At 35.8% G+C, this 26,577-nt stretch overlaps 1 protein-coding gene across 1 annotated transcript; it reads left to right on the forward strand.

Annotated features, from left to right (window-relative positions):
* Window positions 1–144: 144 nt before the first annotated feature.
* YIPF5 (Yip1 domain family member 5) lies at window positions 145–12,689 on the forward strand. The gene is made up of 6 exons (XM_003266568.3): window positions 145–292; window positions 869–988; window positions 5,228–5,400; window positions 6,590–6,735; window positions 8,454–8,635; window positions 10,285–12,689. The coding sequence occupies exons 2-6, from the start codon at window positions 879–881 to the stop codon at window positions 10,445–10,447; spliced, it is 774 nt and encodes a 257-aa protein (XP_003266616.1). The 5' UTR covers window positions 145–292; window positions 869–878; the 3' UTR covers window positions 10,448–12,689.
* Window positions 12,690–26,577: the final 13,888 nt, after the last annotated feature.

The raw sequence follows: 26,577 nt of genomic DNA on the forward strand, positions 1-26,577 counted from the left end.
CCGCTAACCAGGCTGCCGGAAGCACTTTCCTCTTTCCCACTGGCCCGCCGCAGGTGGGGTAGATACTGCGCATGCTCCATACTCGTGTCTCCGCCTCCCGCCCACCGGTGCCCAACCAAAGAGGAGAGCGCAAACTCTGCTAAGACGCCTGCGCGAGCGGGCATGCCCCGGAAGCAGTTGTTTGGCCCTGTGACACGTAGCAACGGGGCTGGTTCAGGGTCTGAAGCAGTTTGGGGGTTGTTTGGGACTACTGAAGCTACTGCCTTTGCCGCCAGCGCAGCCTCAGAGTTTGGTGAGTGACCCAGGCCCGTAGCACACTGTTCAACTTCTCTCCACACCTGTGGAAATGGGCTTGTTGCCGTCTTTCGGCGCCGCGCCCTGGTCCTTTCGCTCAGACCGTCGCTCCCATTCAAGCCCTTGCCCTGACGCGGGCCCCTGCACCTCAGGCGCGACCTTCCAAGATTCTGCACTTTCCTGGCAGGCCGCAGGCCTTATTTTGCCAGGAAGCAGTCGCGTTGTCAGCTGTAAAGCCCTGTCTTAAGGTGAAAAATCATCTTTGTTGTTATTGATATTTTAGACCCCTATGGAACCACAACTCCCACGACCTCGCCTCTAATGGAAGGCATATCAGCTCCTTAAGGTGGAGTTGTCTTACTGGGCCGCAACTTAAAGAACAGACATTTTCTTTCTCTCTCTCCGCTACCGCCCTTCAAATGCTGCGTTCTTTCCGCCCCCCCGCCCCTCCCCCACCCTCCGAATTACTGAAAAAATATTTGTTGTGTTCTGTATTTGCTTAAGCAGACTGCCAGGAACGAATTCAGTAGAACCTTGGGCATAAGCAGTGTTTGCCATTTCTCTTTTATTACAGATTATTTGCAATGTCAGGCTTTGAAAACTTAAACACGGATTTCTACCAGACAAGTTACAGCATCGATGATCAGTCACAGCAGTCCTATGATTATGGAGGAAGTGGAGGACCCTATAGCAAGTAACTTTTCATCTTTGGCAATTAATTTAGTCTACATTGCAGTGAAAACACATATTTAGAATATTTGGTTCTGCCTAAAACAATGTGTGAACATGTCCTTTATCAGGAGTATGATCTTTCATGCATAATCTTCCTCTAGAGAGATATGTGACACTGGCTTGGGTTTGAAGGTGTTGCTCTATTTAGAGTTGAGTATCTTCTGCAAAATCTTCAGGTGTATCATGAATGGAAAAGTAGCTTGTTTGAAGAACTGTTTTCTAGTAACAGTATTTCTGTATTTAAATGATGATGGGAGCTTCAGGTACCTAGGAGATAGTCTGTTAGTTCATGGGACCAGTGAAAAATTAAAATATTTTGTTAGTAGTTAAATCGGTCCAACTCTGAGACTTTTATCAGTGCTAATTGAAAGTGCTTAGTGACATTATTTAATGATGTAAGCTCCCTCTTACGAATCATCAGGTGATTTTCATACAGCAGTTGATAATCATTTTTATTACTCCTCGTTACTCCTCTTTCTGAAACCCTTATGGTCAGTACCACACGTTATAAGTTTCATACTGAGGAGGTTGACTCAAAGCCGTTAGCCTCTGAACATTTTTTTTTAGATGATCTTTTTATAGTACCTGGTGTTTGTGACAAAAATACATGAACTGAAGGCTTTCTAGCAATCTCACCTAGGACATCATCTCCTTAGTTTCTTAGGACCCTAGAGATAATCTTATCAGCTTCCTGTCAAATAAAGGAGCTTCCTAAACTAAGATTGCTTAAGCTTTTTTACATGGTTCTGGATCTCTTTGAGAATCTTATTACAACTGGGCCTCTTTCCCATAAATACATGGATTCACTCAAACGCCCAAATAAATGTGCATATATAACTTCAGACAATTCATGTGTTAGGTGATGTTCATCCATGGATCCCGAATTTAAAACCTCATAAAGACTGTTCCACGATGAGGGCAGGGGAAGGTTATGTATCTGTCAGTTTGTGAGAAACATGCAATACAAGAATGTGTTTGGATTAGAGTGCCCAAGAATTTAAGAAACAAAATTCAAATTCAGTGTGGCTCTATAATAGAGTCTGTCTTGGTTAGGCTATCCTTTCTAAAACCTATAGTCTCTTTGAGTCTGCTTAATTTGGTATATTCTAAGGCTTTGTTTTCCCCTCTAAAACTTAACACATTTGAACAATGGGAGTGAGCATGTCAAAATACCCCCTGTGATTCATTTCTCTTTTCTGTTACTTAATTACATACCAATTAGGATTTATCTCTTTTGAGAAATTAATGGGCAGAGTTGGAAAATTTGTATTGAGATATTTCCATTCATGTATTTACCTAAATATGTATTTTTGGTGATTGCTCTGTGTATAGGAGAGCCAGAGTCCATCTAATAAATCCTTGCCTAAAGCAGCAACAGGGCTTCGGAGAACCTGTCTCTGTATGCAGGCCTGTTTTTATCCGAATGGTTTTTATGATTAGAACGCAACAGAGCTATTCCACTTAGATTGCAGCCTACGAGATTTATCTGCCTCTGCATTTCTTTTCTGTCCTGTCCACGTTTGCATCACTTAAAAGGTGTGACTTATAGTCTCATTCCATTTAACAGTCATTTCAGTTCTCCACACAGCAATTTAGATATTCTAAACAACTTGTTGCTGATTAGCACTTGTTGCTTACTATTCTCACAGTTTCATTCCAACCAAATCATGTACCAGTAAGCATTGCTTCAGTACTAGTGATGAAGTTTTATTCTGGGTGATTATATAACCATTTTTGCTATAAACTTAGGTTTATAGATGATGCCTGGGAAAACAAGCCTAATGTATTAACAGTAATAAATTTGAGTTTCTGAGATTTATTTTTTAAAAACTGGACTCTGCTGTGTGTACCTTCAAGTAGATCTGCAATCTAATGTCATTTTAAATGTCCATCTCAGTTAACCAAATAATATTTTGTTTGATTTGCTAATTTGGTAACAAAGATCCACTAATAACTTTTAGCTCTCCATTGGTGAAAATCTAGGTGCAAATAGCATATTACTTGCATTGTCTTTACGTTTTTAACTTGACTTGTTATTAGTACACAGTTCTGCATTTGCCATAATGAAGTCAGCTTTAACATTTTTGGTTTTCTCTATAGGTGTTTCACAAGTATCATTCATACATCCATTCACCAAAAAAAAAACAAAAAAGTGTAAAAGGCCCTTTGATCATAATCTGTTGAGTTATATGAACGGAAAATTGGACAGGTTCCACATTGTATTCTAGATATGCTTATGAAATATATCATAATACCAAGTCACATTTTTTAAATTATGAAAGCTGTTATTTTTTTTCTTCAACTTAACCTGGTAGTATCTTTATGGAATATCTGAAGATTTCCATGAACTTAGGTAACCAACCCAATATGTTAAGAGGCTTTGTCTTTGTTATTGGTACAGAGTACTTATGAGAGTATTGATTTAGTATCTGCTGCTTTTCCTGCCATGAAAGTATGTTGTTTTAGCCTATAAAGATCATGTCTTGCCATACCATGTTTTAGTTTAAAACCAGCAGGAACAAGTCAGAAATTTTCCTGAATAGGTCCTGCCAGAAAAGGAAAATAGTAAAATTCTATGATATTGTCATGTTCACCTTTCCTCTTGAAGATGGAATGATGGTGCCACCTTTGAAATAATCAACTGCTTGCAGTGCTTTTCTTCCTTACATGAAATTTATGGGTTTATATCAGCAGCTCTCAAAATTTAGGATGTAGACTACAGAGGGTCCTTGAGACTCTTCTGAAATTCTTTAAGGTCAAAGTTATTTTCATAACAATAGTAAGATATCATATACCTTTTTAGGTATGTTAACATTTGCAGTGCTGTTGCAAAAGTATTGATTGGTAAAACTGTTGGTAGCTGAGTATGAATCAAGGTAGTGGCATCAAGTTGTTCTAGTAGTCATCGTGTTCTTCACTCTATAGACTTGTTAGAGAGTTGGCAGGCAGTCAATTTCATTTAAGGATTCTCTTGAGGAAGCAGTAAGAATTATCTTTTATTAAATCCTGACCCTTTAGTACACATATTTCTTTAATATTCTTTGTGACGAAATTTAGTGTTTACTACATACTGAAGTACAATTACTGTCTCTACGAAAAGCACCTGTGCAAGCTGAACTGGCTGTTATTTCATGAAGACCATTTTTATTTGAAAAAACAACTGATAAACTATGGTTATTCAGACTTGAGCGTTTGGCAGATATTTTCTCAAAAATGAATAAAGAGAGCCTCACCCCAAGGAAAACAACTGACATTATGACTATAAGAATTTAAATGGGAATTAGACTAAAGGTTTTCTAAGGCTTCTCAACTCTCATTTTTTAGAATATCTTTTAAAATAATTATTTTACATCTGTGTTTCTTAGTATATCATTAGATTAGTCCCATCAATAAGTTGGATTTTTTCAAAGCATGATGGAACAGATGTTTAAAGATGTGGCTTCAGTATCCTCCTCTTCCCTCTTGCCATTGTCACTAAAATAGCTGTGATAAGCCTTTCCCTCTAGATGCAGGGTTTGCTATAGCACATATCAAATGAGACAATAAGTGTATAACTACTTTGAAAAATAGTACTTTGAAAAAGTACTATTCAAATGCAAAGTGTACTAAAAATCTTTTGTTATATTCAGCAAGTGCTCACAAAGCAAAAGCTTGATTTGTTCACTCTGTTTTTAAATTGATGGTTTTTCTTAAAGAGATTTGTCCACTTGCCAAAAGTAACATACTATGAAGAGTAAAGAAGAGTGATAATTCAATGGCTATCCAAATTACAGTGAAAAATTATATAACATGTATTACAAAGTCTGACATCCTAAGGTTTCATTCAGTCTTAGCCATAGATTTTATTTCATAGTGTATCTTCATATCGTACATATCCACTAAGGGAGAAAAATAGACAGAATTTTTACATTTTTATTTCTTGACCTCCTAACCTTTAACAGTTTGTAAAATGCTTAGTGCTATGTAAGTGAATATTGGTATCATTAAGAAGATTTTCTATAAAAATTATGATTTTTTTATTGTAGATAATCAGCTTGATCTTAGTAATCATTTCAACCACGACTTATAAAAATTGTCAAAGTTTGTATCTTAGGAATTTCACAACTAAGGTTCTTTAGCTGTCACATGAAAATTAGGAATTGAAGGGATATTAACTGTACAGAGTTGAAATACCTCTGAAAAATTTAACTTTCATTTATAGACAGTATGCTGGCTATGACTATTCGCAGCAAGGCCGATTTGTCCCTCCAGACATGATGCAGCCACAACAGCCATACACCGGACAGATTTACCAGCCAACTCAGACATATACTCCAGCTTCACCTCAGCCTTTCTATGGAAACAACTTTGAGGATGAGCCACCTTTATTAGAAGGTAAGATTTGTTGCAACACTTGATAGTACTCAGTAGTATTCAGCTGGTTAGTGAAAATTAATCTTAATTTGGAGAAATTGTCTTTTCCTTTAAAAAAATAATCTTGTAGAAAAAAGTTTTCTGCTAAACAACTCATTTTAAACAGAGTATATGTGAAACCACATTGGGCCAGAGCGGACCAGATTTTTAATAGATCTTTTAATAGTGATAATAAAGTATGTTACTATGTCAGCATCGACTTTTACTTTACTTTATTGACTAAATTCTACTAGTGGAAGAAGTGAGAAGAAAAAGCGTGGTATCCATTATTCTGTGTGGAAATAAACTGGCAGAACTAGTGACATCACTAAAAAAATGGTGATTTTGAAATTGTATTCCAAAACCTAGGAAGTGGTAGTTCTGAACATTTTTTTTTTTTTGAACTAGATACTCTTTGAAAATCTAATGAAAGGTATGAACACTCTCCTCAGAAGAAATGCACACATATGCATAGAGACGTAGTTTTGTATACAGTTAAATGGGCTCCCAGGTATTCCTGAAGCCCCAGGTAAAGAACCCCTTACTGTTAACCCTTTTTGTATATTATTTGCTATGCAGTCATACCTAAGGGATGTAATAAGTGTCTGTTTCATCAGATCCATACCCTTTTCCAACACCAATCCAGAAATGACATATTTGTGGGATGAGCACCACATTGAAGACTGGCATAGAGAACTCACTAAAATAATATCATCCGGGCCAGGCACAATGTCTCAATGCCTATAATCCCAGTGCTTTGTGGCGCTGAGGCTGGAGGATCTCTTGAGACCAGGAGTCCAGCCTGAGCAACACAGCAAGACCCTGGCTCTACAAAAAAAAAAAAAAAAAAAAAAAAGAAAGAAAGAAAAGAAAAAAATTAGCTCTGTGTTGTGGCGCACACCTGTGGTCCCAGCTACTCAAGAGGCTGAGGCAGGAACATCACTTGAGTTCAGGAGTTTGAGGCTATAGTGAGCTATGATCATGCCACTGCACTGCAGCCTGGGTGACAGAGACAGACCCTATCACAATAACGATAATAATAATAATATCATCCAATATTGCTAGATCCTTTTTTGATGCTATGTCATTTTGTCTCGTTTCAACATAGATTTTGATCAATTAAAAATACATCACAAATCCTAATTAACTTTTAAATTTTCTTTCTCTTTAGAGTTAGGTATCAATTTTGACCACATCTGGCAAAAAACACTAACAGTATTACATCCGTTAAAAGTAGCAGATGGCAGCATCATGAATGAAACTGATTTGGCAGGTCCAATGGTTTTTTGCCTTGCTTTTGGAGCCACATTGCTACTGGTAAGATTTTCATTTCAACCTTCAGGGTGCAGTTAAAGAACAGCCTTTAAATTTTAAATGTTCTACCAAAAGCCATTTTGAAACTCCACTTTATACCTCAAGTCTTGGATGTGTTTGGAATAGTACTGAGTTGCTTGTATTTATACCTATTCATTAGTTCTCCATCTATAGTAAGTGTAGCATGTTTTAAAAATCATTTCTTGTTCTAAGAAATGATTCAATTATTAGGGGGAAAAAAAAACAACAAAAAAAAATAGTAAACAACAGGTATAGCTTCAGTCCCTCATTAGAATTCTGTCTTTTCAGAGGTTACTTACAGTTTTTACACTATTGCTTTTTTTTAATTTAATGACAGCATTTTTAAAAAAATCTCTAAACCTTGGTTAATGTTTTGTTCTAGTCATACTGATGATTACTTTTCTATATAATTATTTTCCCAATTTATCACCTTCCCAAGAATGTTAAGGCATATTGAAAACAGAAAAGTTTTAAAGATAATTGTTAATATTTATTTTATCTTATGTCTCTGAATTATAAGAGATAACTAATGTAATGTATAGAAGATGGGATTTTTAGTCATAAGAGCTGGGCTTGAACTGAGTGCTCCTGATCTGCCCTTGGCCACATCATTTAATCTTTCAGTTTCCTCTCATAGAAAATAATCCTATCCTGCTTACCTAGCAAGATTATTTTGAAGATGAAACAAGACAGGTTATGTGAGAACACATTGAAAAGTTAAAAACACTGTACAAGTGTGAGTTTTTATTACTACATGGATTAATTCATCAATGAACTCAGCAGAGCTTTTTCAAACTTCTGCATTTTTAATCAAGTATTTACAAATAATCTAATAAAAGTCCCAATAATTTTTTTTCTTAACATAATCTGTAGAGGCATTCTCCTAATTTAGTTTTTATGTGACAAAAATTGGATAAATCAATAACTTTTTAAAGGCTTTTCTGTAAACTGGTTTTAGTGATAGTGTGACCTGAATACAAAGTTTGTTCACAAACTTGACTAACAGGATAATTCCAATTTAGCTAATCTTTGCAGTGCTTAAACTGTTTATTGTTGTCTTTTCTTAATCAAAGGCATGTATAAATCAGCCAATAATTTGGAAAAATAAAGAAAAAAAATATCTTCCGTTATATTCCTTTTGCCATTTCTTCTGTTCCCCCACAGAACCCTGGCTTCCTGTTTATCTTGGCTTCCTTTCCCCTTCCTCCTCTAACACCCATATAAAGTGAATCATAAGATTTCTTCTTAGAAAGATTATGACTACCTCCACCAATGAGAATTAATGCTTTGGGGCATTTTTGGTGGAATTAGGTACTTTCAACTGATATAACTATTATCTAGACATTTTGAATGGCTTTACATCTTGTCTCTAGTTTATTTGCCTAAAATCATCCAGAGTTCTTTTTAGAAATCTTACTATTTTGGGTGATTCTGCTATGCTTTTGTCTCTTTATTTGTTCACTTCTATGCCAAGCCTACACACTAACTGGAAAATGGAGAACCAAATATCTGTGTACTTTAAAGTTACAAAGAATGTTACAAGCCAGTGTGCTCAGTCTTTTACTTCTCTACATAAAGAATAGATAGATTAGTAGATTTTGATGCTCATGAATTATTTGCTACATGTACTGATTCAGGTGAAATAAGGCCAGAAATAACTTATTTTTTGCCCTTTAACCTGTAATCTTCTTTACCCTTAGGCTGGCAAAATCCAGTTTGGCTATGTATACGGGATCAGTGCAATTGGATGTCTAGGAATGTTTTGTTTATTAAACTTAATGAGTATGACAGGTGTTTCATTTGGTTGTGTGGCAAGTGTCCTTGGATATTGTCTTCTGCCCATGATCCTACTTTCCAGCTTTGCAGTGATATTTTCTTTGCAGTAAGTACTGTTCTTTTTTGGGGGGGGTTGATTGACCAATTCTATGTAGTAGGATTCACCTCATCTTCAGTTTGAGATAAATCACTGATTCAGCAAACATATCAGATAGTGCCTCTTGTAGTAGGGACAGTGCCAAATGGTTTTGGATGAAAAACAATGGTAATGAGAATAAATTTAAAAACCTTTATACCATCTCTTATTTTACCCATGATCAAGAATTTCACTAGTTTTGTGTTTACTGACCATTGTCATAGTGGTAACAAATTGAACAGGGTGATTGTTAAATATTACCTGAAAAAGGTCAAGTCATTAGTGTTCAAATTATGCTTACCGTCTTTGATATTTTCTAGATCCCACCTAATTTCTTGAAACCATTGGACATATGCCAAATGTACGAATAATAAATACATACTCTCCATTGGGCAGCTTTTTAACTGGAAATGAAATGTATTCTTTATATGATAAGAGGCTGTTATCAGCCTTGGTGTTTCTCAGATAGATGTTCTTGTAAGCAGCTTTAAATATGTGTAATTTTTAAATGATATTTTAGGTTAGGTTAAAAGGATAGGTATGGCCAGGCACGGTTGCTCACGCCTGTAATCCCAGCACTATGGGAGGCCGAGGCGGGCAGATCACCTGACGTTGGGAGCCTGACCAACATGAAGAAACCCCATGTCTACTAAAAATACAAAATTAGCCGAGCATGGTAGCACATGCCTGTGTAATCCCAGCTACTCGGGAGGCTGAGGCAGGAGAATCACTTGAACCCGGGAGGCAGAAGTTGCAGTGAGCCAAGATCGCCCTGTTGCGTACTTCAGCCTGGGCAACAAAAGCGAAACTCTGTCTCAAAAAAAAAAAAAAAAAAAGGGAAAAGTATACATTACCTATACATTACCGCCAATAAGGTTCCTCCTTGTGGCCAGTGTGCAGATTGTCTCAATATAAAATCTTCCATGTGACTAGTGTTAGACGTTACCAGTGGTCAGGCTTTGTTACACTTTGAAAGCTAAAGTGGAGGTTTGAGAGGAGAAGAGACAAATATGTCAATTATTTGTCTGGTACAAGAAATTTGGCAAGATGATGCTTTACACTATTTCTGCTTTGAATAGAAATATTTCATATTTTCAGTGTAGAAATCACTCTTATTAAGAATTTATATATTCATATTTGAATTTTACAGAAGTTGTTTTCTACTAAAACCCTTTTTTCAACTAGGAACAATTTTGCCTCCAAGGGGACATTTGACAGTGTCTGATGGGGGGCAAGGGTGCTACTTCTATATTATGTATAGAGGCCAGGGATGCTGCTGAACATTCTGACGGTGCACAGGACAGCCCCCACAACAAAGATACATCCAGCCCAAATGTCAGTAGTGCCAAGAATGAGAGACCTTATATTTTTAAAAAGTAAAACATAGTTCTAAAAAAGCTGTTTATCACATTTGAAATGATTCATGATCATTGAATTTACTGTGAGGTTCAGGTACATTTTAGCATTTGAAAAAAAATCCTGATTATTTTTGCATATGTCTACTTGCAGATTTAAAATGTAAATTTAAAATGCTTCAGAATAGGTTACTGTAGTATTCTTACATAACTAATCTCATCTGCTTTTTTTTCTCCTCCCCCCTTTTTCCTTGTTGGTTACAGAGGAATGGTAGGAATCATTCTTACTGCTGGGATTATTGGATGGTGTAGTTTTTCTGCTTCCAAAATATTTATTTCTGCGTTAGCCATGGAAGGACAGCAACTTTTAGTAGCATATCCTTGCGCTTTGTTATATGGAGTCTTTGCCCTGATTTCTGTCTTTTGAAAATTTATCTGGGATGTGGACATCAGTGGGCCAGAGGTACAAAAAGGACCTTGAACTCTTAAATTGGACTAGCGAACTGCTGCAGCGCAACTCTCATGCAGATTTACATTTGACTGTTGGAGCAATGAAAGTAAACGTGTATCTCTTGTTCATTTTTATAGAACTTTTGAATACTATATTGGATTTACCTGCAGTGTGACTAGCTTTAAATGTTTGTGTTTATACAAGTAAGAAATGCTATTTCTTTCCAGTTCCTGCAGCCATTGAAAAACCTTTTTCCTGCAAATTATAATGTTTTTGATAGATTTTTATCAACTGTGGGAAACCAAACACAAAGCTGATAACCTTTCTTAAAAACAACCCAGTCACAGTAAAGAAGAGACAAGACGGCCAGGCGCGGTGGCTCACGCCTGTAATCCCAGCACTTTGGGAGGCTGAGGTGGGCGGATCATGAGGTCAGGAGATCGAGACCATCCTGGTTAACACAGTGAAACCCCGTCTCTACTAAAAGTACAAAAAATTGGCTGGGCGTGGTGGTGGGCACCAGTAGTCCCAGCTACTCAGGAGGCTGAGGCAGGAGAATGGTGTGAACCCAGGAGGCGGAGCTTGCAGTGAGCCGAGATCACGCCATTCCACTCCATCCAGCCTGGGTGACAGAGCGAGACTCCGTCTCAAAAAAAAAAAAAAAAAAAAAAAAAGGAGACACAAGACTTACTGCAAAAATATTTTTCCAAGGATTTAGGAAAGAAAAATTGCCTTATATTCTCAAGTCAGGTACACTCAAAGCAAAAAAGTGATCCAAATGTAGAGTATGAGTTTGCACTCCAAAAATTTGACATCACTGTAAATTATCTCATGGAATTTTTGCTAAAATTCAGAGATACAGGAAGTTCACAATCTACCTTACTGTAGACATGAAATGCGAACACTTACTTAGATATTAATGTAAACTCAACCTTAGGGACCTGGAATGGTCGCATTAATGCTATAGTGGTTGGATCTCCATATTTCCCAAAAATAAAAAATAAAAAATCACTAACCTTTTTTAAGGAAAATATTTAAAGTTTTACAAAATTCAGTATTGCAGTTATCAACGTAAGGTATATTTGAATGCTTGTTAATTAAAACCTTTCCAAATAATTTTAACTGTGTTATTGAGTTTACTTTTACTAAACTACTATTCCCTTTCTCTCTTTTTTAACTAGGCTCTGATTTTGACCCCTAATTTAAGCTTTAAGAATAGAAATCAGCTAATACAGAATCAGACAAAAAGGAGATTAAATGAGAAATAGTTTGAGTTACATTATTTTATTGTATTAAATGTATTTGATTTATATTGTCATGTTCTCTTGCCAGAGAGAATCTGTAGGAAAACACTATCTTTTATACTGATCATTGGCTTTTTCTAGAAGAACTGCCTCTGATTCTGGACAAAGCTCAGTTACAGTTATGAGAAAGATATGGTACAGGGAGGAAAATACTGCTTTTTTTTTTTTTTTTAAAGAAATTTTCAGACTAAATAAAAAGAAATGCCAAACTGATGTATCATTGGTTCTTTTTTGGAAAAAGTTTTAAGCATAAAAAGGTTGAGAGAAATAACATATTTATTGATTCACATAAATATGTTTTTCTTCATTAATCATCTGGAGAAACCAACTTGTCATTAATTTGTTTTGGGCTAGGTTTTCAAACTTACCAGATTGCTTTAGAAAAGCAATTTGGAAAGCAATTTGATAGGCTTTCCAACTTAACCAAATTTTTTATTGTAATTCTTGGATAGTATTTCTGTCTTTTTCAATTCATTTGTCTTTTTCAATATAGTTTTTGTTAAGGCAAATGTCTTCCCTTAATATCCAGATATTGCTAATAAACGGTAGAAGATGCTTTGGAAATTAAAATTATCTCGCTGTTGGTTAGACTTAACACTGTTAATCTTCAGCCAAATATTACATATGGATCAAATTATTTTCTTTTTTGTTGTTTACCCTATCCCCAACATTTTTAGTTTAAATTATTGTAGAGATTTTTTTTTTGTGGTTGTTTTTTATTTTGCTCCAAAATAATAAGATGCAAAGCTATTTTATGCTTAACTGTTGCTCTGTCAAAACAGCTATGCAGTGGAGTTGCATTTGGTGTTCTAGAGTTTGATTACATGCAGAGTCGTATATAGCCAAAACTTCTCTTATCAAACTCTGTTATGTAGGCATATTTATATATACATTAAAGACTGTTGTACTGTGTCCCAAAAAGTACTATGTGGCTTTTTTTTTTGTCTATCATTGGAATAGATTTCTGTTTCTTCAGTTAAGTACCAGGTAGATTACCTGCCTTGCTTTAGGCCCATTTTATACTAAAAGCATACAGGTATCTTTAAACACTAGGGACACTCACCATAGCTAAAAGCTCATCCAGTGATTGTCATTGAATAACTGAAACTCATTGCGGGGGTGACAGACTGAAACATGCCTGATCTCCAAATACTGTACTTGTGAGTGGAGTGGCAAGTTGACTTACACTAGTGTGTTATGCATGTATACATGCCAAGATCATGTAGTTGACTTTACATATGGAGTAAATGTATATTTTGTGGCATTGCTATAATACTGTGTTTACCAATGGGTATTTTCTTTTTTTTTTTTTTTTTTTTTTTTATTATACTTTAGGGTTTTAGGGTACATGTGCACAATGTGCAGGTTTGTTACATATGTATCCATGTGCCATGTTGATTTCCTGCACCCATTAACTCGTCATTTAGCATTAGGTGTATCTCCTAATGCTGTCCCTCCCCCCTCCCCCCACCCCACAACAGTCCCCGGAGTGTGATGTTCCCCTTCCTGTGTCCATGAGTTCTCATTGTTCAATTCCCACCTATGAGAGAGAACATGCGGTGTTTGGTTTTTTGTCCTTGCGATAGTTTACTGAGAATGATGTTTTCCAGTTTCATCCATGTCCCTACAAAGGACACGAACTCATCATTTTTTATGGCTGCGTAGTATTCCATGGTGTATATGTGCCACATTTTCTTAATCCAGTCTATCGTTGTTGGACATTTGGGTTGGTTCCAACTCTTTGCTATTGTGAATAGTGCCGCAATAAACATACGTGTGCATGTGTCTTTATAGCAGCATGATTTATAGTCCTTTGGGTATATACCCAGTAATGGGATGGCTGGGTCAAATGGTATTTCTAGTTCGAGATCCCTGAGGAATCGCCACACTGACTTCCACAATGGTTGAACTAGTTTACAGTCCCACCAACAGTGTAAAAGTGTTCCTATTTCTCCACATCCTCTCCAGCACCTGTTGTTTCCTGATTTTTTAATGATGGCCATTCTAACTGGTGTGAGATGGTATCTCACTGTGGTTTTGATTTGCATTTCTCTGATGGCCAGTGATGATGAGCATTTCTTCATGTGTTTTCTGGCTGCATAAATGTCTTCTTTTGAGAAGTGTTTGTTCATGTCCTCTGCCCACTTTTTGATGGGGTTGTTTTTTTCTTGTAAATTTGTTTGAGTTCATTGTAGATTCTGGATATTAGCCCTTTGTCAGACGAGTAGGTTGCAAAAATTTTCTCCCATTCTGTAGGTTGCCTGTTCATTCTGATGATAGTTTCTTTTGCTGTGCAGAAGCTCTTTAGTTTAATGAGATCCCATTTGTCGATTTTGGCTTTTGTTGCCATTGCTTTTGGTGTTTTAGACATGAAGTCCTTGCCCACGCCTATGTCCTGAATGGTATTGCCTAGGTTTTCTTGTAGGATTTTAATGGTTTTAGGTCTAACATATAAGTCTTTAATCCATCTTGAATTAATTTTTGTATAAGGTGTAAGGAAGGGATCCAGTTTCAGCTTTCTACATATGGCTAGCCAGTTTTCCCAGACTAATAAAGAAGAAAAGAGAGAAGAATCAAATAGATGCAATAAAAAATGAAAAAGGGGATATCACCACCGATCCCACAGAAATACAATCTACCATCAGAGAATACTACAAACACCTCTATGCAAATAAACTAGAAAATCTAGAAGAAATGGATAAATTCCTCGACAAATACACCCTCCCAAGACTAAACCAGGAAGAAGTTGAATCTCTGAATAGACCAATAACAGGTTCTGAAATTGTGGCAATAATCAATAGCTTACCAACCAAAAAGAGTCCAGGACCTGATGGATTCACAGCTGAATTCTACCAGAGGTACAAGAAGGAACTGGTACCATTCCTTCTGAAACTATTCCAATCGATAGAAAAAGAGGGAATCCTCCCTAACACATTTTATGAAGCCAGCATCGTCCTGATACCAAAACTTGGCAGAGACATAACCAAAAAAGAGAATTTCAGACCAATATCCTTGATGAACATTGATGCAAAAATCCTCAATAAAATACTGGCAAACCGAATCCAGCAGCACATCAAAAAGCTTATCCACCATGATCAAGTGGGCTTCATCCCTGGGATGCAAGGCTGGTTCAACATATGCAAATCAATAAATGTAATCCAGCATATAAACAGAACCAAAGACAAAAACCACATGATTATCTCAATAGATGCAGAAAAGGCCTTTGACAAAATCCAATGGGTATTTTCAAGAGCTGTATAACTAGGCTTATGGAAATAGACATTCTTTTTCCAGATATAGTTATGCAGATAATGCAAAGTTCTAGAAATCTTAAGATACCATCCTTGGATAGTGGCCACCTAATCAAAGAGTTTTTTAAAATATATCTAATGACATGATTTGGGATAGAATTTAGCATTGTACATTTGGTATTTTGCAAATTTGTTATTTTTAACCTTAATAGGCATTACTAAACTCAAATATGCTCCAAAGCTAAGTCAGTTGTCTCTAAAGTTAAAATGCAATTATGCTTGCAGTAGTTACTACCTACAGAAAAAGGGAGCCTTTCTGATGTGAACTATACACTAGTTTTCTTTCACATAAATGGAAGAATTTTAAACTTTGGGTAAAGGGAAATTGTACAAGTTAAAATACTATTCTATAGAGATATTCTGTAGAGATGCTGTATATCATGAAGAGTTATGGGAAATCAAGGCTACATTTGCCATGCTGTTATGTAAAGCAGATCTGATGTGGTTGCTCAGACAAGTTGTTTCCCTTCCTTTGTGGGAAGAAAACAAAAGAAAAAGAAAAAATATGTATATAGCAAGTATTTAGCCTTTCAAAAAGTAGTATGGAAAGTTTTCAAAACAATATAGCAACTCTCATGGTACAGATTGTACAATGAAGCATACTTACCAAAGACTAGCACTGGGCCTTCCTTCAAAATACTACCTAGAGCAAGCCTCCTACCCAAACAATTCCTCATGTTAAAGCTGCCCTCACATGCTATCCACTGACTCATTTTGTGACATGTCAAATTTCAACAGTTACTTAGTAGCAAAAACATACTGCAGGTGAGTTAATGAGAGTGTCTCTTTTTTTCTTTTTAGAGTGTATTTAGGATTTAGTGGAAGCAGTGTGCCAGTAACAAGGTATCAAGGTTTGTTGGAAACGCCTTAAGGAAGAATTGGTTCATGTGCTTTAATGAATACATAAGAATCCTCTGTCATTAGCCTGCCAAGCATACAGTGTTTGTTTTTATACAGTCTAAATAAAACCTACCCTCACCACTCTCTACAATCTAGGCTATTGTTACTTTGCACCCCTAACGAAGAAAGAATTAACTTTTTAAAAAATTAACTCTGCTTCTCCACCATCCAAATTATTGAAGTTTGAATTGTAGTACATTACTAACACTTGAATTTCAGTAAGTTAATTTGTTCATTAATAATTAAACATCCATTTTGTAACTGGGCAATAGGTAAAATGAAAAATTAAATATTTAAATTGTCAATTTCTGTGGATTGGTAGAGTACTTAGTCAAACTTGTGTTATTATTAACAAATATGTATCTTAGGATGGTGACCATCAAAACCAAAGAATGCAGTTTGATAGTATGCAGTTCTGATTTTGCATCACAGGTGGAAATATTTCTGCTGCCCTTGAGCACAAAGTTCCTACTCTGGTTAATGAAGAACATTATCTGCTGATGGAGCACAATGTCCTGTGTTTGTGTAAATAAATTAAAATGATTACATACTCAAATAGGACTAATTAAATAGAGAGCTGTTCTAATTTAAAAGCACAAATACTTTCTTGAGCACATTAGGTTCTAAAAATTGGATATTACGTTTTTTGTGAGCTTAACTAATTAGGCTTACCTTGCATGTATGAATTTGGTTTATTTCTGCAACTAGCACTAAATCTGCTGATTGCTTGCAGAGTGATTAATTATGCATTAAGGTGTTTTCAGTAGCTTATCAGCACTTGTGGCACACACAAATGAATAAAGAAAAAAATGAGAAAACGAAGTACTCAGCAGAAACATTTAACATGCTTGTAAATTACACTTTTAATCTAGTTGGATGACTTTTATTTTCCTACAAACAGAAAAAATATAGTTATTTTATATTTTCCTAGTTAGAATATAATGCAAAGGAGTGTGTAAAATTTAATGACACGTTTGCTTTCAGTTATCAGTTTCATGGTCTGATAATATTGGAGAACTTGGTAGAGTCTTTAGGCAATGAATGGCACTAAGAGCCCTTTTGTTTTCTGTGTTTTAATTTTTAATTTTCTAAATGTATAATCTTTATTTCCTTTTCTAGGTACACTGTCATCATGATAATACCTTCATATAGCAATAAAAAGCAGATTATTGATAAGCTATTTCAAAATGGATGACCCTCAAAAATATGCCAAGTTAAAAAAAAAAAGCCAAATACAAAAGGCCTCGTATCATATTATTCCATTTATATGAATATCTAGAAAAGGCCAATCTATAAAGACAAAGCAGATAAGTAGTTGCCAGGAGGTGGTAGTGGAGACTGATGGCAAATGAGGCAGGAGGGAACTTTTTGAGTGGTGATGGCTGCACAACTGTATGTTTACTAACTAAATTTAAGTTTATACTAAAATAGGTGTATTTTGTGGTATGCAAATTATATGTTAATAAACTTTTTAAAAAACATGGAAAGGGGAATGGGAGGCAGAGCAACCACCACAACATCTATGTTTCTTGAGTTCAAGAGAAGGGTTTTAGCATAGATTTTAATAAAGACAAAAATATATATAGTACCTTTTCCCAGAAGAATATTAATACTAAACAAGTGAAATTGCCCCTCTGTCCCCAAATTTCATTCCTCACATAACCGCCTTTAAATAGATTAGCATACATTTTATCACACTATACACACAGGTACCCAATTCTTCCTAGTGACTTGTGTACACATTAATACATACATGCACATACCTTTTAAGTTTGTTTTTATTGAATCGAAATTCAATATATATAACATATAACAAAATTTACCATTTTAACCATTTTAAAGTGTACAATTCAATGTTTTTTAGTATATTCACAATGTTGTACAATCAGCACCCACCACTATTTTCAGAATATTTCTGTCACCCCCCCACCCCCTGCAAAAATTCCCTTTATCTCTCAATTTTCCCCTCCCTCCATACCCTGGTGACTACTAATCTTTTTTCTATCTCTGGATCTGCTTATTCTGGACATCTCATAGAAATGGAAGCATGCACTATGTGGCCTTTTGTTTCTGGCATCTTTTGAGTTTACATAATGTTTTCAAAGTCTCTTGTTTTTAAACTTAGCATTCTGTTATGGGCATTATTATATATGCTGAACATCGAGATTTACTTCATTGTTTTTAATGGCTGGATATCATTTTATTAAATGAGCAGAGTTTAATTTACTTAGTCCAGTCCCCTATTGTTGGACAATTGATGTCTTTGTACTTTTTTTAAAAACTATAAGTTGTGAAGCTTTGCTGTTGGCATTTTTGTAACTAGAGTGTCACATTTGCTGTTCATTGTGCTCAGGTTGATCATTATTGTAAACTCAATTTAAATTTTTTTTTTTTTTTTTTTTTTTTTTTTTTGAGACAGAGTCTTACTCATGCCCAGGCTGGAGTGCAATGGCACCATCTCAGCTCACTGCAACCTCTGCCTCCCAGGTTCAAGTGATTCTCCTGCCTCGGCCTCCCAAGTAGCTAGGATAACAGGCTCCTGCCACCATGCCTGGCTAATTTTTCTATTTTTAGTAGAGACATGGTTTCACCATGTTGGCCAGACTGATCTCAAATTCCTGACCTTGTGGTTCACCCACTTCGGCCTCCTGGAGTTCTGGGACTACAGGCATGATCCAGTATGCCTGACCAATTTAAATTCTTAAAATGGCAATATTTTTATTTCCTAAGTTTCTTTTAGTGTGAGTATAGTCTTCTGTTAGTTGTTGAAGCATGCAAATCACATCCATGTTTGTACAAGGCATTGCTCTTTGGTTTTCAACTATCTCAATGTTTTTCTACTACTCTGTAACAGTGGAATACGAATATTGTCAAACAGATGATAAGCACCCCCTACCTCAAATTATTCCCACATTAGAAGAGAAGACTTTATTCAAAGGGAATCGCCTTTTTTTTTTTCCTTTCTATTTAGAAGAGTCATTCTGACAGTGTAATTTTTAGGTCACTGTCTTTACATAGCTTTCCAAGAAATTCTGAAATAATCCCATTTTAAATTTCCTGAGTGTGTCTGTATGCCCATTGAATTTAGTCATTTCATGCTGCCCCTAATATTTGACTAATTGTGCTTGAATTGTATCAATACTCAATGCTAACGATAAAGTCGTATGTACAGCATGATCTCACAGTGGCTTTGCTCAGGTTAGGCCTTATTGCCCAATTTGTTCCTATTTAAATTCCTAAGCGTTAAGTTTTACCACAGTAAGAAAACTAAAAGTAACACCTCAAATTCACACATCTGCATAAATCAATTTGTTATATAAATTTGTATTGAGCTTTAAGAGTTGAATTTCTTAGTCAAATGATTTAAAATGCTGCATTTTTTGTTGTTTTTTGTTTGGATGTGATTGTTTTGAGGGCATTTGATTGGGAATTCTATTCGTAATGTTCTATGGCCTATAGATAGGCTTGATTTCTAATACATTTTTTAAAACTATTTTTGTGTATTTTAAATGTACATTTTACTCACTACATGAGCAGTTGTAATGAACAACATCCCTGGGCCAAAATGCTTATTTAGGTACTCCTCACATGTCTGGGTCTGTCACAAAGTTGTACTTAACCCAGGCTCGATTTGTATCTTCTCTTTAGATCATGTTCTGTTCTGACCCTTGTTTAGATCACAGTCTTCTGATGAGATAACTTGGCTTGACATTTTCTATAATAGAGCCAATCATTTCTGTGCTTTGAATAAAAGATTAAACTGCATCTCCAATGAGGTGAAGGGTGTTTAGACATGGTTACATTGATCATCTACTTTGAACCAAAGTTAGAATTTAATATTTGACATGAGTCACACTGACTTTCTGTTTTTATTCATATCATAAAATAAGAATCATTTATGAACAAACCATGGAGGCTCTGTCTTAACCAGGAGTCAGCTACAGGCAAAATGGAAGCTGAGGTGACAGTGTGAAAGTCAAGACTGGATTGAAGGCGCTAGGGAGGAATCTGGGGCCCTACAAGAACCAGCAGAAGAAACGTTGGGAGAGATTGTGCTGAGATTGTGCTAAGATGTGCTGGAGAATTTGTTTTAATATTTATACTATATTACGTAAACATTGATTTCAAAAGTTTAGTGTATCACAATAAAGCCTATGTACATGGTGTAAAAACAGTAACTACTAAAAATAAGCAGCAGAAAGATGTGAATGCTTTAAATCAATTCTCAAACTCAATTCTAAAGCAGTTTTTAAATATTCACATAACATAAGCCAATTCTTGCTGATATTAATTTAACATGTCTGGAAAACCTCTCAAAAATCCATTATAGTCCTAGTGTTGGGAAATTTTTCTTAATCACAAATTTAAATTTCTCACGTTGCAATTGGAGCTTGGTTCTTTTCTCTTTATTGGAGATGGGGTCATGTCACCATCCTCTGAGACAAAAGCAGGGAACCTGTGGTCCCTAGTCAAGATCTGGAAGAGAGTATTCATTCACTAACATCCTAACAGGCTTCATTTCATCTGCCTCCCCTCCCATGCACACTCCCTGATTTCCCCAGGCCCATTCCCAGGCTGATAGTGCTCTAGTTGCTGACACTGCTCCAAAAATCATTTTATACACTGACAATTAAGCTACTCTGATCAGAATAGAGCCTATGAATTTGAACAGTTAGAGAGCTGTAAAAAGCAGGCAGTTTATCCGGATTTTAAAGAAGAACACTGTAGCTAATGCCTAGGGTATGGCTTCTATCCCTACCTCTGTCTCTATCCTTTTGATGTCTCACCCTTCTGTTTATATCTCTTCCTTCCCTTTGATCTTTAATTGACTCTAATCTAAAAATAAGATGTATTTGTAGCATTTGTTGTGCATCTCAAAGTTTTGTCTATTCTGTTTTTTGTCAAAGTAAAAGTATTTCATCTTCAAGTGATGGGAAAATAATATCAAATATATATTTGCGAGTATAGGGGGAGAAATAAGTCCCCTGCTTGAGATTTTCCTAGTATAGGAACTTGGAAAATGTTTTCCACCCTTGCTCTATGAGTTTTCCCAATGCAGTTCCAAGCCATTAAGTGCCCACCATGAACAAAGTCCTGCTTTTGACTTCCTCCTTAGCAAGCTTAATATTCTCTACTTCAATGTTTTGTTTTTATTTCCCCCCAACTTATTTTCTTTTTCTGATTGCCTTTAGATTAATCTCTAAATCCCTTCCAAATTCTTCACGTCTTTCTTTAATTGTATAGTCCAGATCAGGAAAATGCATGTTTCATGTTTCTAATCATAAGTGTGTAAAGGTGACCTCACATCTTTTTCTTTTTTTTTTTTGACAGGGTCTTGCTCTGTTGCCTCGGCTGGAGTGCAGTGGTGCAATCGTGGCTTACTGCAGCCTTGACCTCTCAGGCTGAAGTCCTCCCTCCTCAGCCTGCCGAATAGCTAGGACCACAGGCACATGCTACCACCATACTTGGAAATTTTTTTACATATTTTTGTAGAGACAGAGTATCACTATGTTGCTGAGGCTAGTCTTGAACTCCTGGGCTCAAGCAGTCCTCCCACCTTAGCCTTCCAATATGCTGGAATTACAGGCATGAGCCACTGTGCCCAACCATCTATTTCTTTTGATGTAACTAAGTGACACATTTCTTGCGTACTTTTGAACCAACAGTGGTAAATACATATCTTAGTGCTCACCCTGTTATGGGTAAAAAACTCGGTAAGATTTTGAATAACTAATTTTTGTGCCTTAATTTTCTCTATATAAAATGAAGAAATTGTATTAGATTCCTTAAAGCATTTCAATTCTGAAATTCTACAATTTCTGAGATGGCGATAAGATTTTAGCTATATTAAAAGAATAAATACTGACATGGTGAAGTTTTCCCTGAATATATTTTAATTTTATCAGGAAGTATATATAGTATATCATCTTTGTAAAACAAAAAAATCTTTACATATTTATGTGTGTGTGTGTGCATGTGTGTACACACACACTTGCCACCTGGGACAAATGTTTTACTAAAAGAGAATTAATGAATTTATAGATGCTGTTTTCAAACTTCCTGAGTTGATTGGAAGAAGTGTTAACTATACCTTAGAAAGAAAATGTAATTTTGCTACAATAACGCTTAATGTAATTTTGACTTTTAAATACTTTGTTCTTGGCTCGGTGTAATGATTCACACCTGTTATCCCAGCACTTTGAGAGGCCATGTGCTTCAGCCCAGGAGTTCGAGACCAGCCTGTAACATAGTAAGACCCTGTCTCTACAAAAATAAAAATAAAAAATTAGTCAGGCATGGTGGTGTACACCTATAGACCCAGCTACTTGGGAAGCTGAGGTGGGAGGCTCACTTGAGCCTAAGAGGTTGAGACTGCAGTGAGCCATAATCACACTGCACTCCAGCCTGGACGACAGAGGGAGACCCTGGCTCAATCAGTAAACAAATAAAATGTTGTCCTTCCAGTCTAATTGCATTGAAAAATATAACTATTACACAGGCATATCACCCACAGTTCAGAGTATGATATTCTACCATTAGATTAATTTTTTTTCTTTTTGGTTCATCAGTGCCTCTCTCAATCTTGTAGTTACCTGATTCACTCTAAAGTACCAAGGACATTCATCTCTATTAGCACTAGCCTCCTGGGGTGTAACACGACTCTTCACAAAAAGTCCAGTAACCATTTCCTTAGTTCAATAACTAATATATCTGTGAGAAATTGAAAGCTGCGCTCCTCTTGAAGAAAGCAACTGTGTTTATTTCAGCAACATGGAAAGTCCAGGAAAAACCAGTATGACTCTCCAAAGGCAATGCTTATAAAGGAGAGGGAGTCTTTTATGTTGTTTACTAATAGATTCTATTGCAAGATGTAATATATGCAATAAGATAAAAAGTATAATACCATGTACCTTGCATTTAGAGTGAAATGTGAAAACAATATTAAATCTATGTAAAACACCCTTCATATTCTTTAATTACATCCCATATCTTCCCCTCAGAGATTACTAGTTTATCATTTTGAGCATTTCTTTATATTTTTACTAGATATGTATCTATTCTTAAAAATTGTACTATTACTTGGCATGTTTTTGACTTTTATATAAATGATAACAATGCTGTGCTTTTCTTCTGTAACTTGCTTTTTTTACTCCTAAGTTTGTGGAGTTCAGTTATGTGAGTACTTGGTGAGGCTCTGTTTACTGGTCTGTATTGTACTGTAAGTATATCATCATGCATTGATCCGTTTTTCTGCTAATAGACATTATGTTTGTCTCCAGTCTTGCTTTTACAAACAATGGTCTGTAAGCAGTGTATCTACCGTGTGTGCAAGGGTTTCCTTGGGTATCTACATAGGGTTGAAGTGTTACATTTGTATGAGTTTGTTTCTTTTTGCCTTATCCCATAGTCATAAAAGCAGTCTCAAGTTCTTCTAAAGATTTTAAAGTTTTGCTTTTCACATTTAAAATTTTTTAGCCACTTGTTATATGGGGAAGAAATCAATTTCTGGTGTTTTCCCCCATAATGCATAACCAATTGTTCCAGCAGCATTTATTTTATAGTCTCTCCAGGATAGGTACTGTTAAGCTAACCATAAATCATTTTTCTAGGTTAGTCCTGAAAAAAATGAAACCTTTTCTCTCCTTTAAGGAAAAGAATTATCTCTTTAAAAAATTGTCTATATTTTTCTTCCTCCTCTAGCCTCAGTCTCTCTGCTTTTACCTTAATGGAATCTGCTTTATTAACGGAAAAGATATATGACTTAGAAGAAGTAGTATCTCAGGACAGTGTGACTCCCTATATCCTAAACCAGGAGTCAGCAAACTTTTTCTGTATCAGGCTAGATAATAAATATTTTAGGCTTTGCTGGCCAAGAGGCAAAATCAAGGATATTAGGTATAATATCTATACATGTAAAATAGGTGTTATAGATGTAAAATGCATATTATATATAAGAAAGAACAAATTTCCACAAAATTTTTTTTGAAAAAATTAAAAATATAGTAATTGAGTAAAATTTTTGATAATGCAGGTCTACTAATGTGTAGAATGGAGTTATTTCTGGTTCTCTAATTTGTCTCCTCCCTACCTGATGAGGTAAATATCGTTAATATTTATTTTCATTCATAAGGAAAATGAAGTTCACACAGTTACCCTGCAGGTAAACGTTGGAGCCATCGTTTGAGCCTCGCTCCGGAGCTTGTGCTCTGGATCTTGATACAATTTTCAGAAGATAATTAATATTGTCTTATTTTAATGATGAATAAATTGAAGCTCTAAGAGGTTAATTCAATTGGACAAGGTAATACAGATTGCTGTAGGACCGAGGCGGGAGAATTGCTTGAGCTCAGAGTTCAAAACCAGCCCTGGCAACATAGTGAGACCCTGTCTCTACAAAAAATAAAATTAAAAAGAGCAGGTTATTTCATCTGCATTCAAAAGTCCTCACTCAAGCTAGCTCAAAAGCTAGCTTCTCTACTAGAATCATAAAGAAATTGTCCTCACTTAGTCTCAGTTTTCTCGTCTCAGCACAGGGATAACTACTGCACCTCCTTCATGAGCCTTTGTGGGATTAACTGAGGGAAAGAATGCCAAATACTTAATATGGTGCCTTGTAAACTAAAAGCGTGCAATAGATAGTAGGTGCTATTTATTATTATGGACAGTAGTGGCTCAGCAACACTTGTAGCAGCAATATCATGACAGACCATTTTTTTTCTTACAACTGTGAATATAATTACTTTGGACCTAATTTGCATGTATTATACCTAAATAGTTGACCAGCAGTCTTGTCAGCAATTTTCATTTGTTTTTACTAAGTGAGGGATATTACCTTTTAAAAAATGGTCCTCTCAATATAGATTTTTTTATCTTTTGTGCCAGATATGTATTTCCTTTCATTTATATATAATTCATTATTATCTGGGTCTAAAGGCATCTATGGCAGTAAAATGATATGAATCTTGACCATAACTTTTATTCTGTGAGACTGACTCATAAAACCATGTACTCTTTGCACCTCATTGCAGAGATTTCTTTTAAAACTGCACTTGGTGTTCGTATGTTAGCATATCTTTAATGAGATTTACCTAATTTGGCTCAAATAAAACAAGGACCTGGTTACTCAATTTGATGTGTACATCTGATAAGTTCGACGAGAGCCACTGTTGGAATTTTCTTTGTTTTCTGAAGGCTGATACAGTTGAAGAACAACATGGGGGGTTAAAAGTCCTAACAGCATAATTTGAAGGAGTGTCAACAAGCCCTATATTTATTGTAATTGTACTTGGGCAATATCTCATTTCCACTTGAGCTTCAGAGCTATCAATAGTTCTAATCTGTTTACTTTGTACACTTACTAGATTAATTTCAGTAGAACAAGCCAAATGATATTATTGTAGGGGTTGGCTAAACGTCACACAAACATGATAATTAAAATGATTACTTTTTAATTTCTCCCCTTTTCAGTTTTATGAGCTTAATTTACTGTTATAAGCCTTTAAGAAGCTGATTTAAGAATCACGGGACGTTTCTGTCAATGCATTTCTTTGTTGACATTGGATTTAGTGTTGTTCAGTGTTGTTGGGAGTTTCCTTCAGAAAGGAAACACCTGGGTCCTGCTTCCATGTGATATCTACTTGGTGAAAAGTGTATTGTTTCCATCATACTTGCATCATTGTGGAGTAATCACGTGTTTCCATTTACCTATCCAAATTGATGCTGGTAACGCACATTCTCACATACACATACACATATACACATCCCTGGTAGAGAAATTGTTTCCTCTTGCATCAGTAAAAGTGATGTATGTTTATTTCAATATGCCCTCCAGCAACCTTTTAGTGCCTCAACACTACCCAAGACAGTAATTGTGCTCAGCAGCTCCCTCATCCAGGCAGTTTCTTATTTCTAGATGTCTGACTACACCTGGGAAAGTACTGTTTTTGTTAACATACCAGAAGAGGGCCACTGGGAAGAAAGGAAGTGAAAAATGGTTACTGCCAAAGGTATTATCCTTTCATCCTAAAAAAGGTTTCTTAAGCCCCTCTTGGTTCTCCCGTTATGTTCCTTCATGGTTTGCCAATTAACTTATCCCGGTTCTCTGGGGTCATTGATCTAGACAGCACTCCTTTTGGTTTCCCCTCCCACTGATTCCCAGCAAGGTTGTTATAAATGCACTGTGCTTTCTTTTTGATTGTCCCTTGGTGGCTGGGTTGCTTTGTAAAGAATTCGATGCACAGATTGCAGCAACCTTTTTACAAAGTGGAGACAAAAGCAAAAATAGAAGGGAAAAAGGATACTCCAGTGGACTAAAATGACAGCAAACTTTCGCTGTAAACTTTTTAATTGAAGAACCTGGAGTTGCTTTTGAGAAATTTAAAACAGAGCACAAATAAGAGATGGGAATATTTTATTTATTCTGTGTACCTCAGGATTTTCCACTTTATACCTGGCTTTGAATAACTCTCTATATAGTTTACATTCAAAATATCAAGTAATTTTACCTAGCCTTTAGTAAAGAAAAGTCCAACTGGCAATTGCAGAAACTTGTCACCTTCAAGTTTATCCAGTGTTCCCAATACATTTTGAA

The sequence above is a fragment of the Nomascus leucogenys genome, chromosome 2, assembly GCF_006542625.1.
Source record: "Nomascus leucogenys isolate Asia chromosome 2, Asia_NLE_v1, whole genome shotgun sequence".
NCBI classification, from domain to species: Eukaryota; Metazoa; Chordata; class Mammalia; order Primates; family Hylobatidae; genus Nomascus; species Nomascus leucogenys.

Excerpts from the sequence above, each read along its gene's own strand:
- YIPF5 (XM_003266568.3), top strand. The coding sequence starts at position 879 with ATGTCAGGCTTTGAAAACTTAAACACGGATTTCTACCAGACAAGTTAC. Across the intron at positions 5,401-6,589 it reads TGAGCCACCTTTATTAGAAG|AGTTAGGTATCAATTTTGAC; the intron begins GTAAGATTTGTT and ends CTTTCTCTTTAG. Across the intron at positions 6,736-8,453 it reads TTGGAGCCACATTGCTACTG|GCTGGCAAAATCCAGTTTGG; the intron begins GTAAGATTTTCA and ends CTTTACCCTTAG.